The 15,695-nt window shown below is 42.7% G+C and overlaps 2 protein-coding genes across 2 annotated transcripts in view; both read left to right on the top strand.

Annotated features, from left to right (window-relative positions):
- Positions 1-15,695, top strand: part of LOC133440735 (NACHT, LRR and PYD domains-containing protein 12-like) — a 239,256-nt gene that overhangs the window by 200,494 nt on the left and 23,067 nt on the right. Inside the window, exon 8 of the mRNA XM_061718052.1 lies at positions 6,524-6,697. Coding sequence (XP_061574036.1) covers positions 6,524-6,697 — 174 coding nt within the window. The remainder of the gene's footprint in view (positions 1-6,523; positions 6,698-15,695) is intronic.
- Positions 1,415-6,645, top strand: LOC133440393 (protein NLRC3-like). Its single transcript, XM_061717650.1, has 5 exons — positions 1,415-2,670; positions 2,753-2,860; positions 3,371-3,449; positions 3,611-3,821; positions 4,422-6,645. The coding sequence occupies exons 1-5, from the start codon at positions 2,582-2,584 to the stop codon at positions 6,206-6,208; spliced, it is 2,274 nt and encodes a 757-aa protein (XP_061573634.1). The 5' UTR covers positions 1,415-2,581; the 3' UTR covers positions 6,209-6,645.

Here is a 15,695-nt window from a genome sequence, read left to right as displayed (position 1 = left end):
TTTTTGTTGCAGTACCGCGGCTGGCCAATGGAAAAAATCGGCGTGCCTGCGGAGTGCGAGACCGGGGGGCTGGAATGTCCCTCGTCGGTCCTCAAGATGGCGCTGACAACAAAAAACGTCACGTGACTGATACCCGAGTTCTTTGTATCTGCACTCGATTGCTGTTCCTCCAGAAGACCCGGATGTCTGGCACAGTAGAATTGAAATTGAATTTCAAGAACTGAATTTGAATTGTGAGAACTGATTTTAGATTCAGTTTTTCGGAATGTAGATTCAGTTTTTCAATGCAATTATTCAAATTAAACAACACAAATTCAAATTATGTGATTCAGATTCAGTTTTTTAATGCAATTATTCAAGTTGAGCAATTCAAATTCAAATATGAATGATTCAAATTCAGTTTCTAGTGGCACATATTTCTGCCCATAGGTGACCCGGTCAGGTGACTAAAGGCTGATTTATGGTTCCGCGTTACACCAACGCAGAGTCTACGGCGTAGGGTACGCGTCGATTTAACGCAGAACCGTAAATCAGGCTTTAAGATCCGTTTACCGTGTAACTGAATGCGAGCGTCCGACTATCGCGTCGAGCTGCGTGACATCAGACGCTCTCTGTCCACACTGAAAACGTTAAACTCGCAGCCAGTTAGGACAGTCCAATACAATAAAAATAAAGCAATGGAATTGATTTTGTCGCCGAAGCTCCCTAGCATGGGACACGCTTTGTGTACGCAGCCGCTGCTCTTCTGCCCAGAGAGGCTTTGTTCCCTCCCCTGCTACACGTCATTCAGGCAGCCAATCAGCACAGAGCCTCATTATCATAACCCCATCCCCTCAGAATCCCTCACAGATAATGAAGTTAGAAGTGGTAAAACTAGAGACATGGCCCACAGGCTGAATTTCTGTTTCATGTAGAAAAAACTATCTTTAGATTGTTTTTAAGACATTCAAGGCCTGTTTAAAATATACATTAAATGCCATAATAGGTCACCTTTAAATGCCATAATAGGTCCCTTTTAAGAAAAATTATTTATTAGACTCTTCATCCTTCCACCTGTCCCTCCTCCTCCTATCTATCCATTCTCCTCCTCCTCCTCCTCCTCCTCCTCCACAGTTGCAGCTCTGACTCATTCCAGGATCAGTTCAGTTGCGTCTCAGTGGGTTTTGTTCAGACTGCAGAATCTTCATCTTCAACTCTTTGGACTGTTTGAAGAAACTGTAAGTTTGAAATTTGTCTTCAGGATCTTTCCTGTTTGTTTCTGCTCCTGCATGGTTGGAGAAAGTATTCACTGCAGACTTTGATCATTCTTGTGTATGAAAACAAATATACATGATTGTTAGATGACAATATTTTTATTGGATTTATTTGTGAAATTTATTCATTTTGCATGAATGTGATTTATGTTTAAGATAATACCTTTTGTAAGACTTTGGTTTTATATTTGTTCTAACCGGTGACTACTCACAAAACAGAATATTGCATTTCTATTGGCTGCTGTATGTAGAATAAATATACGGTCACTCAGTGAAAGTTTACAAGTCACTGGACCTTTGAGCAACACAGGCTTTTGACCAGCATAATTTTTTTCTATTTACAAAAGTTAAGGATTTGGTTCTGTATTCTGTATTATTTTTCAGTTTTTTGGAGTAAACATACAAAAGAAGAACTTTGCGTTAAGACCTTTCCTTTCCGTCATCGGTGTGCTGAGTGCAAAAAACGTTATGGTCCAAAGCTGGTGAGGCAGATGCTGCTTCAACCACAGATCAGAAACACAGTGATGATCAGCTGGTGATTAGTTTTCTTCATCAAACTGTGAGGTGTTTTTATTTCCTGGAATGAAGCTGTCGTCTGCAGCATTAAAGTCAGTTTGGTTCCTGGAAGAAGTTGTTCTTTGGTACTTGTGTAACTACTGAAGATGGGGTATCTTCGTCCAGAAGTCTTCGTGCCTGAACTTCCAATAGTATCAATGTTGACACCGAAGTTCCCCAGAGGTTCATGCAGACAGGGGTCAGAAACAACAGGCTGATTAACTGAAACATTTTTACTGAGACACGTAAAAGAAGATCCTTCTTCCAGGTCATAAGACACACCCAGCACTCTGGACTCTGAACTCTGTCAATCATCAAACCTTGTATCACATTTATTACTTGTTTGCACTGGATACAGCATGTTTATATCTCCTTATATTTGCACATTGAACCTTTGTCTCTGCAGATCAACCTCTGAGCTTCCTCGCATTTACAACAAGGTTTTCGAGTCTACAGTAAAAACTCTGTTCACAGAATCACATGATTGTTGTTTCACACTTGTTCCAGCTAGTTACAGCATGTTAGTCTTGATGGACTGGCTTGGTGGAGGACAGATTGATTACTCTGTGACCCTTTCCAACATTTGAAAGATAAGAAAGAAAGACAAATAAAAATAGTGCCAAGTGACCTCTACTGCTCAGTAGAAGCAAAAAAAAAAAAAGAGAGGAACAAACAGAGCAGGATCAGCTGATCTGTGTGCAACACCAGTGATGTGTGTTTCCTCTGCAGGTGAAGGTGTGTGTGTGAGGTGATGTGGAGGTGAATTCAGCAGAATGGATCAGTGTCAGGACGGAGAGGAGGGAGTCCCTCCCTCTAAAACCTCTCTGTGTGGGGAACATGAGAGTCGGAGCAAAGCTCAGAGGTGAGATGAGCATCTCTAACTGTCCCTGACTCTTCTGCATGTCAGAGCTCAAGACTCACATCACCAAACCTCATTATTACAGGAATCAACCTGGACCTGGACCTGTACCCAGCTGTGTGTCCTTGAAGAGCGACCACTCAAAAGGGATGATAATTATCTTTAAAGGAGACCAACAGTCTTCTTCAGAGAGGTGAGGTGTATTTAAACGCATTAAATGTATTTAGATCAGTCCTCATGTTAGGAAATGTCCACATGTTTCTTCCTGAGTAGATCCATGTAGTCCTGGATCCCTGTGGTCTTCCATCACCTGATGGTGATCTGAGGTTCCTCCTCATAGATCTTCATCTCCTGTCAGGAGCTTTTTCCTCTGGTTGACACATCTGGAGGTCTTACCTTCCAGAGGACTGATCCTGATGATGATCCAGAGTTCATCAGCTGCTGTATGTCTCCATCAGTTGTCCGTCTTCTTGATCTCGTAACGTTTCTTGGAGCAGAACTAGATCTTGTGAATGTGTGAATGAGCAGAGCTCTCACTGAGGTCACATGTTCTCAGGGGATCAGCAGGACTAGTAAACATTCACCACCACCAGTCCTCTGATGGACTGTCCTCATCCAAACAGGACTTCGTGGACCTTCAGCTGGTGTTTGTCTCTGTGAGGACAGACATGATGTGAGCTAATTCTTCCTGGTTCCTCCACAGAGTGGACCAGCAGAGCTCAGAGCCTCCCAGCGGTCCGTCTGTCCAGCAGCATCAGACACAGCTGGACTCCATATTTCTGGTCTGTACATGAACAACAACTGCTTCTCCATCTGTTGTCCTGATATCCATCTGCATGCTGGTCTCTGGAGACCAGTGGACTGTCAGTCTGTCCAACATGGGTCTGATGTTTGTCTCCATGGTTCAGTCTGATTGTGTCCTTCATGTGGTCTTCTGTTCCAGCTACTGGAGGACAACATTGTCATGTATGTGAAGAACGAGCTGAAGAAGATCCAGAGAGTTCTGAGTCCAGATTACCCAGAATGCCTAGAGCATCTGTTGGAGGGTGAGGATGAAGAGCAGACGAGGAGCAGCAGAGATGCGTTTGTGAAGATCACAGTGAACTTCCTGAGGAGAATGAAGCAGGAGGAGCTGGCTGAGCGTCTGCAGAGAAGTAAGAGGGTTTCTATGAACATTTAAGCTGCTGGATAAATTACCCAGAATGCCTCAGTAGATGAACAACATTCACAGATCAGCCAGAACATTCGCCCCCACATGTTACTGCCCTAGAGTAGCACCCTCCCTGTACAGGACAGCATTAATATGTTTAACCGACCAACACCACAAGATAACCGGAAGATTTTAGTCCAGGTTTTCCTCTTCCTGGAATCCTGCTGAACCCCAGATTGTCTTGATAGTTCTCCAGATCATTGGATCAGATCATCTTCTGGTGTTTTCAAATCCTAAACCTGGAAAATCCACTTCACAGACACCACAACAATAACAAGAACACAACAACCCACAAACCCATGACCCATCAGGGCTGTACTGCTAACATCCTGGTACTAGACACTCCAGGACCCCCAGATGTTCTTGTGACTTCCACGTCCTGAATGTTCAGAGGTGTTTTGGTGGTAAAAGTGATTCTACTCAATATTGGACAGCTCATCGTAACATTAGAGCTGATCAGTGCCGGTTAACATCCTGATTCTTTATGAGAATTAAGTTGAACTTTATAAACACTAATTGGTTTCTTTTTTCCACATTTATTAAGGTACTTTTGCTGCAGTTTCTAAAAAGCGTCTTAGGTCTAAGCTGAAGAAGAAGTCCCAGTGTGTGTTTGAGGGGATTGTTAAAGCAGGAAACCCAACCCTTCTGAAGCAGATCTACACAGAGCTCTACATCACAGAGGGAGGGACTGGAGAGGTCAACAATGAACATGAAGTCAGACAGATTGAAGCAGCTTCCAGGAAACCACACAGAGCAGAAACAACCATCAGACAGAAAGACATATTTAAACTCCCACCTGGAAGAGATGAACCAATCAGAACAGTGATGACGAAGGGAGTGGCTGGTATCGGGAAAACAGTCCTGACACAGAAGTTCACTCTGGACTGGGCTGAAGGCAAAGCCAGCCAGGACATCCAGTTCCTGCTTCCATTGACCTTCAGAGAGCTGAATGTGCTGAAAGACAGAAAGTTCAGCTTGGTGGAACTTGTTCATCACTTCTTCACAGAAACCAGAGAAATCTGCAGCTTTGAAGAGTTCCAGGTCGTGTTCATCTTTGACGGTCTGGATGAGAGTCGACTTCCTCTGGACTTCCACAACAATGAGGTTGTGACTGATGTTACAGAGTCCACCTCAGTGGATGTGCTGCTGACAAACCTAATCAGGGGGAACCTGCTTCCTTCTGCTCGTCTCTGGATCACCACACGACCCGCAGCAGCCAATCAGATCCCTCCTGCGTGTGTCTCCATGGTGACGGAGGTCAGAGGGTTCACTGACCCACAGAAGGAGGAATACTTCAGGAAGAGGTTCAGAGAAGAGGAGCAGACCAGCAGGATCATCTCCCACATCAAGACATCACGAAGCGTCCACATCATGTGCCACATCCCAGTCTTCTGCTGGATCACTGCTACGGTCCTGGAGAAAGTTCTGGAAACCAGAGATGGAGGGATGCTGCCCAAGACCCTGACTGAGATGTACATCCACTTCCTGGTGGTCCAGGCCAAGCTGAAGAGGGTCAAGTATGATGGAGGAGCTGAGACGGATCCACACTGGAGTCCAGAGAGCAGGAAGATGGTGGAGTCTCTGGGAAAACTGGCTTTTGAACAGCTGCAGAAAGGAAACCTGATCTTCTATGAACCAGACCTGAGAGAGTGTGGCATCGATGTCAGAGAGGCTTCAGTGTACTCAGGAGTGTTCACCCAGATATTTAGAGAGGAGAGCAGCCTGTACCAGGACCAGGTCTTCTGCTTCATCCATCTGAGTGTTCAGGAGTTTCTGGCTGCTCTTCATGTCCATCAGACCTTCATCAAGTCTGGAGTCAACCTGCTGGAGAAACAAAAGAACACCTCGTGGTGGTTTAAAACAAGAGCAGAGACTGACGTCCATCAGAAGGCTGTGGACAAGGCCTTGCAGAGTCCAAACGGACACCTGGACTTGTTCCTCCGCTTCCTCCTGGGTCTTTCACTGGAGACCAATCAGACTCTCCTACGAGGTCTGTTGGAATCAGAACAAAGAAGTTCAAAGAACAATCAGCACACAGTTGAATACATCAAGAAGAAGATCAGTGAGGATCTGTCTGCAGAGAAAAGCATCAACCTGTTCCACTGTCTGAATGAACTGAACGCTGGTTCTCTGGTGGAGGAGGTCCAACGGTCACTGAGGTCAGGACGTCTCTCCACAGATAAACTGTCTCCTGCTCAGTGGTCGGCTCTGGTCTTCATCTTACTGTCATCAGAAGATCTGGAGGTGTTTGACCTGAAGAAATACTCAGCTTCAGAGGAGGTTCTACGGAGGCTGCTGCCGGTGGTCAAAGCCTCCAAGAAAGTTTTGTAAGGACCAACACGGACACATCTGTTTTAATTACAATTACATGTTGTGTTCTTGGAGGAAACCAGTTAAATTCACTGTTCAACTAAGTTCAGGTTCATGTGGGACCAGTTCTCATCAATAATTCACCTCAGGAAACTTTACATGCAGAGAGAGAAGAGAAGAGAAGAGAAGAGAAGCGAAATGCAGCGATCACTATGATCAATACTTATTATTAGTTGAAATAATCAGCATTCATTGATATTATATCATTTATTTCTTTGTTAAATGACAATCAACTTTTATATAACCTCATCATTTCTCTTAAAATCTCCTCTGCAGGTTGAGTGGTTGTAACCTCTCAGAGGACATCTGTGCAGATCTGTCCTCAGTTCTCAGCTCTCAGTCCTCCAGTCTGACAGAACTGGACCTGAGTAACAACCACCTGAAGAATTCAGGACTGAAGAAGCTGTGTCCTGGACTGGAGAGTCCACACTGTCACCTGGAGTCTCTCAGGTCTGAATCCACCAACTGTTCAACTGTTGACCGTTAGAACTGTTTGTTTGGTTGTTTTATTAGATCCCCGTTAGCTGCTGACATTTCACAGCAGTTTCTCTGGGGTCTCATCAGAATCATCGGCTGAATAACAACATTATCATTAATTAAAATACGTAAACATATGAAAGATTTGTTTTGTTTGTCTGGCGAACCAAAAGAAAACTAGTGGAATAGAATCAAAGGTTAATACAAGCTTTTAATATGTCAAGTACAAGGTTTTTCCGGCGGCAGGTACATTTGTCTGGAAACCACAGAGGTAAGAGAGAAAATGCACACCTGGTCACCGATCCAGTTCCTTTTTATACTAAAAAGAGGGGGGTTTTCTTTGCAAATGAATGTCATTGGTGGGGCCAGCTACAGAAAGACCCCCGGAACGTGTCACTTCCATCTCCTTTGTTATTTCTCTCACCTGGGGTGCCCACCCATAACACAGACAAGACCCCCCAATGCCAAGCATCTGCTTTTCCCCACCGTCTCCTCTTCAACAATGGTATGTTTATTGTATTTAACCTCTAATCAAATCTTGTCTACCCATGCCACCAGGGGGGGTGGCTCTGTGTCTTAATCAATACGAGGTTACTTTGAATATAAAGAGAAAGCCCACCAGTGTTATAAATTCTTTGAGCTTTTAACAATTTCATGAAATCCTAACACATACCTGCTCACAACTCAGAGACAACAGACACTAGGACACCTGCTCAAAGTAGAAATGAAAAACAACATTAAAGCTGCAAGCAGCGATGAACGGGCCCTCGCACTAATGGCCACCGCCCCCGATAAGCATATCAGACATGACACCACCCACGACTTTCTATGTTAAACCATTCAAAAGTTTTGGCGGAAAATAGGAACTACGAAATGTCGTCCAATCAGAAGAAGGGGCGGGGCTAATTTGCACCAATTATGGTCAAGGACTCAAAACCATGTCCGATGACACCACCCACGAGTTTTTATGTCAAACCATTCAAAAGTTATTGCAGAAAATCAGAAGTATCACATATCGACCAATCAGAAGAAGGGGCAGGGCTAATTCATGACAATGAAGGTCAAGGACTCAAAACCGAGTCACATGACACCACCCACGACTCTCTGTCAAACCATTCAAAAGTTATGCCAGAAAATAGGGACTATCAAATATTGACCAATCAGAAGAAGGGGTGGGGCTAATTCAGGCCAATGAAGGTCAAGTACTCAATACCGAGTCCGATGACACCACCCACGAGTCTTTATGTCAAACCATTCAAAAGTTATGGCAGAGAAAATTATTCTAGGGGGTGCGTCGCCACGGTAACGCTTTTGAAAGAGAAAAGTAATGCACGTCGTTGCAGGATGGAGACGCACATTTTGATGTATAACACACCTGGACGTTACGGTTCGGGCTCTGAGGCGGCTGAAGAAATGGCATAAATCTCGCCAAAATGACGACGATTAATTCAAAATGTTCAAAATGTCCGACTTCCTGTTCAGTTTCGGCCATTGCACCAAGAGACTTTTCTTTAAGTTGTGACATGATACAGGTGTGTAGTGTTTTTCGTGCATGTACGTCAAACCGTATTGTGGGGCTTGAGGCACAAAGTTTTTTCTGTCTGAACCAATCAGACGAAGGGTGGGCGCGCTTTTTGGCGTCTAGCGTCGTATGGTAACGCTTTTGAAAGAGAAAAGTAATGCGCGTCATCGCAGGATGGACGAGGATAACGAGACACAGGTGCAGATGATCAAGGCAGATGGGAAACAGAAAGGTCAAACCCCATCTTAAACACAAAGACATGGGTTTCAAAATAAAACAGGAACTCAATAACCAAACTGTGACAGTTTGGTTGTTATATTAGATCCCCGTTAGCTGCTGACCTTTCACAGCAGTTTCTCTGGGGTCTCATCAGAATGATCCGCTGAATTACAACATTATCATTAATTAAAATACATAAACAAAATGCTCACAACTCAGAGACAACTAGGACACCTGCTAAAAGTAAAAAAAAACAACATTAAAATCAGCACAATGGCATTATGACTCTACATTTCCTCTTTTTAAAGTCAGGATTTACACTTTCTCACCACGCTCAAACAAAATATTAAGAAAAATCAAATCCATAGTTCAATTAAAAAAGAATATACAAATATTTTCCATTTTTCTTTTTTATATAAATTTTTTTTCCCGTTTTTTCCCCCTTTTATCACCCCGTGCTCCTACCTAACAGTCCTGGGCATTGCCCTCCTCTACCAACCCCGGGAGGGCCCCGCACTGAGCTCAGGTCTCCTCCTTAACCTGAGGAGTGAGCAGGCCGCATCTTTTCACCAGACAGGGTGGGGTTTCTCCGGCCGGACGTAGCGCGTGGAAGGATCACGTTATTCCGACGTTAATCCTCCCCACCCCATCTGGCGCCCCGCTTGGCCAGAAGGGGCATGTATATCCCAGGACTGTGTGCATGTTTTTGTGAGGGTAGCTCCCATTAGCTACCCAAGGGAACACGGGGAGAACATACAAACTCCACACAGAAAGATCCTTTCGCCAACCCCACCCAGGGTGTGGGCACTGAAGTCATGGGGGAACTAACACGCACTTCAGCGCCCACAGCGTCCCCGGTGGGAATCGAACCCAGGACCTTCTTGCTGTGAGAGGTCTGCACTACCAGCTGTATTTTCCATTTTTCAACAAAACAACAACTTTCTGGACAGTGAGAGATAGAACAAACAATCATGTGCTGTTCACATTTAACTCCCCCTCTCCCCTTTTGCAAAACTACACACACAAACACAAAATAAATAGAGGAAAAGGAAACAGTGTCAACACAATAAACAGATTAATAGCTCAATTCTTAACAGTCCATTTTATTCTCCTGAGTAAACAAAAATAACTTAAGCTTCTTCTTAAAGGGGACCTATTATGGCATCTAATACCTATTTTAAACAGGCCTTGAATGTCTTAAAAACAAGCTTTTGATTGTTTTTGCTAAATAAATTTGAAATTCAGCCTCTGAGCCATGTCTTTATCTTCCCATTCTCTAACCTCATTATCTATGCAGGATTCTGAGTGGGCGGGGCTATGATAATGAGGCTCTGTGCTGATTGGCTGCCTGAATGACGCGATACACCGCTACGAAAAAATGGCAGAAGCTCCGGCCGGCAGAGTTAGTTGTGGGTGTGGTTTCACACATCGGAGGCCAACCGATGTAAATCGCATTTTCATTCCGTAACGAAAGGGAGCAGAATCTGAACGGCCCGTGGAAGCCACATCACACTGTACGGCTCATCCGGGCGGCTGTACAGACACTGCAGAATTTGGTTGATTTTCTCCTTCTCTGAGTTGGCAGGCTGAGGGGAGACCACTTTATATATGTTAAAGCAAGAAAAAACGTGTTTTTCATAATAGGTCCCCTTTAAAGCTTATCATTTATCTAAAGTGCAAGGGTCTGGTAATTCACTCGGCATCACCATTGCTCTGTGATTCATTGTCTTCTGTTTTAAGTTACTTCTACATGGAGGCAACAGAAAACCACCTGCTGATGTCCGACTCAACAAATGACTGCGTTTGGAAAAAAGGATAATTTTCTGTAGAGTGTTTCTGGTGTTTTAGTCATAACTACTTCATTGATTAAACTCATCAGTGAATATTGCATCCTACATTCTCCACTTAACCAGTGTAACAGGGAGGGTTTTAGGACCCTGGGGAGCCTTTAAAGGGAGAGCAGAAGCAGCGCTCTCTCTCTCTCTCACCTGCAGAAGTGCAGACACTCAGCAGAAGGCACACCAAACATTTGTTGTGGTAGGTTGTGATTTGAAGGGAAATAATATTTTATTCACATTGTAATGCATTAAAAACATTATTTTAATGGATATACATTTACTTTACTAGAAGAGCAGCGGCAGCAGTTGGGGCAGATTCAGTGTGGACATTGTGTGAGGTTTGATGATTGTAAGTCATGCACTTTATATTTAACTGTGAATGCATTGAATTTTGTGGTGTTAATGTGTTTTATGTTTTTTTTAGTATCTGTCTCTGACAAAAGAATAACTGCTGGTCCGGGGGTTAAAAACCACTTTTAAAGGGCGACAAAGGGCGACAACCTAACTGCTGGTCGGGGTTTAGTAAAGCTACTTGAAGGTACAGCATGTTGAATGGTGTATTTTATTTAAGTATTGTATCTTAACCTGTGGAACAAAACTTAACACATGTCTGTGTTCATAGGACTGTCTGCGAGAGAAGTGACTGTCACTGTTTTTTTTTTTTTTTTTTTTTTTTTTTGAATCATGAAAATAGTTTATTACGAAATTAACTTATTTAAAAAGGGCAGGCGTCATATATATTAGGCAAAAACACATATAACCCAAGTGACGGTAAGGGGATAAATGCAATCAGCTCACGCATTCAGGATCCAATAACTCAAAAAGAAACCCAAACCAGTAGAGTAACAACACCACTGCACTCTAATGAATCACTCGCACGGTCTCAAGGTGGGGTTTGCACTGCAACCAAAATATAAGCACGCAAAACAAAAAGGGATCACTAAATGTTAGTGCGATAGCTTCCCCCAAACCGGTGGCCACTAAAACGCTGTCAGGCGCCTGGTAAATATTGCACTTAGCCCAACTAAAATTAATAACAACCAGAACAAATAAAAGAAAACAAGAAGGCCCAAATGAAACTAATTATTAGGAGGGAAAAAAAAACAGTGACAGTCACTTCTCTCGCAGACAGTCCTATGAACACAGACATGTGTTAAGTTTTGTTCCACAGGTTAAGATACAATACTTAATTAAAATACACCATTCAACATGCTGTACCTTCAAGTAGCTTTACTAAACCCCGACCAGCAGTTAGGTTGTCGCCCTTTAAAGTGGTTTTTAACTAGCACCCGGACCAGCAGTTATTCTTTTGTCAGAGACAGATACTAAAAAAAACATAAAACACATTAACACCACAAAATTCAATGCATTCACAGTTAAATATAAAGTGCATGACTTACAATCATCAAACCTCACACAATGTCCACACTGAATCTGCCCCAACTGCTGCCGCTGCTCTTCTAGTAAAATAATGTATATCCATTAAAATAATGTTTTTAATGCATTACAATGTGAATAAAATATTATTTCCCTTCAAATCACAACCTACCACAACAAATGTTTGGTGTGCCTTCTGCTGAGTGTCTGCACTTCTGCAGGTGAGAGAGAGAGAGAGCGCTGCTTCTGCTCTCCCATTAAAGGCTCCCCAGGGTCCTAAAACCCTCCCTGTTACACCAGGATGGATGGGGATTCATTATACTTCCACTGGTCTGATAAAGAAGCTGAATGACTCAGTCAGCTGCTTTGTTCTGATTTACCTGCAGTCTGGCCAGGTTACGTTTGGTTGTACTGGACCAAATCACAGAGAAATAATCTACATTTGACAAGACCGATGCGTGTATCACCTGTTTAATCAAATCATTAGGCAAAAACTTCCTGCAGTGTTTAATCACAGCTATACCTCTACCCATTCTCTGCACTATTTGGTCGACTTGTCTTTTCCAGGACATTTGACTCTCTACAACATCCCCTAATACCTTCACTTCTGTTACTTGCTCTATCACTACATCACCCATAGTTAAGCATAGCACAGGGTAATTTCTTAATAAATGTTTTAAACCTAAAACAATACACTTTCTCTTCACCTTATTCGGAAATCATCCAATTTTATGTTAATTTTAATTCCACCCTTTAAATCTCAGTTAATTAAGCAGGCACATTTACTGATGTGTAAACTGTGGAGTCATCAGCATACATTGCAGTGGTGGCATGATTTAGAATAAACAGTAAATCATTGATGAATATTGAAAATAAAAGCGGACCCAAAGAACTGCCTTGGGGAACCCCACAGCTCACGGCTCTCAGCTTGGAATCACTACCATTAAAGTAAACAGTGCTTTTCCTATCAGACAAATAACTCTTACCACATGCAATAGTAGCTGATTCAAAACCATAGCAGCTTAATGTAGCACATGTAATCAGGCTACCATCAAGTTGAGGCTTGTGCAAAGATCGACTCAAGGAGCTGATTGAAGGACAATGAAACACTGAGACCAAGGTTTGAATTTAACTGCAGTATATTGTTAAAATGATTAAACAAACATTACAAAAAAGACACAACATATAACATAGAAAAAAAAAGACAGTGACTAGATTAGTCATTTCAAGTATTAGTATTTAGAGTTTTCAAATGAGTAGTGCACTTTTACTTCAGTTCTCAACCACAGTCAAAGTCAGTCAAGCCAAGTCAGGAAAGTCCAAGTCAGGCTTGAGCCTGCCTTGGACTTGCTTATTGAGTTCTGGAACAAGAGTTCAAATCCTTCCTGCAGGTATTCAAGGTTCAGGGTTGGCTCGCAATCCAGTTAGATCAGTTCAAAGAAATTCAAAGCTTCCAATAAAGCCTGACCAATGCAGAATGAAGCCCCATACCCCACAGCAATAATCTTCAATGATTCAGCACCTCAGCTGTGGGAACTAATCCAGGTGGTTTGCAGATTTCCTTCAAGGCTTGAGAGGAAATGTTTGGTGATGGGGGCAGCAACAGTGTGTCTGAGCAAATGAGTATGTCTGGGCTGAGCAGGTGCTGCTCATTTATTGAGAGAGGAGGATGGTGCAGTGTGGAGCCTGCATCCATTGGCCCAGGGTTTAAAGGCTGTTTCCAGTGGGAGTGTCTAGACAAAGGGTAGTGGGCGTGTCCACAGGTAACAAGATTCACTCCACACTTTTCACCAGGGTTACATTAACTTATTCAATAACACATTATGGTCATTATGGACCTAAAGGACATGTGGAGGAGAGTGGACCATACAACTCCAGTTCTTAGATCTTTACACTGGTTTCCTGTCTGTCCCAGAATAGATGTTAAATCCTGCTGCTGGTTTATGAATCTCTGAATGATTTCAGATCAAAATACATCTCTGATCTCCTGGTCCATGATGGACCAACCAGAACCCTCAGGTCGTCAGGAACACGCCTACTATCTTTAACCAGAGTTAAAACCAAACATGAGTCAGCGTTCAGCTTTTGCTCCTCACCTGAAGAACAAACTCCCAAAATGCATCAGGGATGATGAAACTCTTTATAGACTTAAGTCAAGTTGAAAACCTTTTCATTTACTTAGGTCTGTCTGTCTTTAATTGCTTCTTTTAAATTCCTAACTTTTTTTATTAATTTTTTTAAATCTTTTTATTTTAAGCCCTGTGAGTTGTCTTGTACATGAAATGTAATACACAAACTTTCCTAAATAACCTCATGATCTCTCTTTAATCTCCTCTGCAGGTTGAGTGGTTGTAACCTCTCAGAGGACATCTGTGCAGATCTGTCCTCAGTTCTCAGCTCTCAGTCCTCCAGTCTGACAGAACTGGACCTGAGTAACAACCACCTGCAGGATTCAGGACTGAAGAAGCTGTGTCCTGGACTGGAGAGTCCACACTGTCACCTGGAGTCTCTCAGGTCAGAATCCACCAAGTGTTCAACTGTTGACCGTTAGAACTGTTTGTTTGGTTGTTTTATTAGATCCCCGTTAGCTGCTGATCTTTCACAGCGGTTTCTCTGGGGTCTCATCAGAATCATCAGCTGAATTACAACATTATCATTAATTAAAATACATAAACATACATGCTCACAACTCAGAGACAACAGACACTAGAACACCTGCTCAAAGTAAAAAAATACAAAGCTCGACTCAAGGAGCTGATTGAAGGACAATGAAACACTGAGACCAAGGTTTGAATTTAACTGCAGTATATTGTTAAAATGATTAAACAAACATTACAAAAAAGACACAACATATAACATAAAAAAAGACAGTGACTAGATTAGTCATTTCAAATACTAGTATTTAGAGTTGTCAAATGAGTAGTGCACTTTTACTTCAGTTCTCAACCACAGTCAAACTCAGTCAAGCCAAGTCAGGAAAGTCCAAGTCAGGCTTGAGCCTGCCTTGGGCCTGATTATTGATTTCTGGAACAAGAGTTAAAATCCTTCCTGCAGGTATTCAAGGTTCAGGGTTGGCTCGCCATCCAGTTAGATCAGTTCAAAGAAATTCAAAGCTTCCAATAAAGCCTGACCAATGCAGAATGAAGCCCCATACCCCACAGCAATAATCTTCTATGATTCAGCACCTCAGCTGTGGGAACTAATCCAGGTGGTTTGCAGATTTCCTTCAAGGCTTGAGAGGAAATGTTTGGTGATGGTGGCAGCAACAGTGTGCCTGAGCAAATGAGTGTGTCTGGGCTGAGCAGGTGCTGCTCATTTATTGAGAGTGGAGGATGGTGCAGTGGGGAGCCTGCATCCATTGGCCCAGGGTTTAAAGGTCGTTTCCAGTCGGAATGCCCAGACAAAGGGTAGGGGGCGTGTCCACAGGTAACAAGATTCACTCCGCACTTTTCACCAGGGTTACATTAACTTATTCAATAACACATTATGGTCATTATGGACCTAAAGAACATGTGGAGGAGAGTGGACGATACAACTCCAGTTCTTAGATCTTTACACTGGTTTCCTGTCTGTCCCAGAATAGATGTTAAAATCCTGCTGCTGGTTTATGAATCTCTGAATGATTTTGGATCAAAATACATCTCTGATCTCCTGGTCCATGATGAACCAACCAGAACCCTCAGGTCGTCAGGGACACGCCTACTATCTATACCCAGGGATAAAACCAAACATGATGAGTCAGGGATGCTGAAACTCTCTATAGACTTAAGTCAAGTTGAAAACCTTTTTATTTACTTATGTCTGTCTGTCTTTAATTACTGCTTTTAAATTCCTAACTTTTTTTATTCATTTTTTTAAATCTTTTTATTTTAAGCCCTTTGAGTTGTCTTGTACATGAAATGTTATAGCTACACAAACTTTCCTAAATAACCTCATGATCTCTCTTTAATCTCCTCTGCAGGTTGAGTGACTGTAAACTCTCAGAGGACATCTGTGCAGATCTGTCCTCAGTTCT

This window comes from Cololabis saira, chromosome 3 (genome assembly GCF_033807715.1).
Source record: "Cololabis saira isolate AMF1-May2022 chromosome 3, fColSai1.1, whole genome shotgun sequence".
In the NCBI taxonomy this organism is placed as follows: domain Eukaryota; kingdom Metazoa; phylum Chordata; class Actinopteri; order Beloniformes; family Belonidae; genus Cololabis; species Cololabis saira.
Note: the sequence above shows the minus strand (reverse complement) of the source record. Positions and strands in the feature narration are given on the sequence as shown.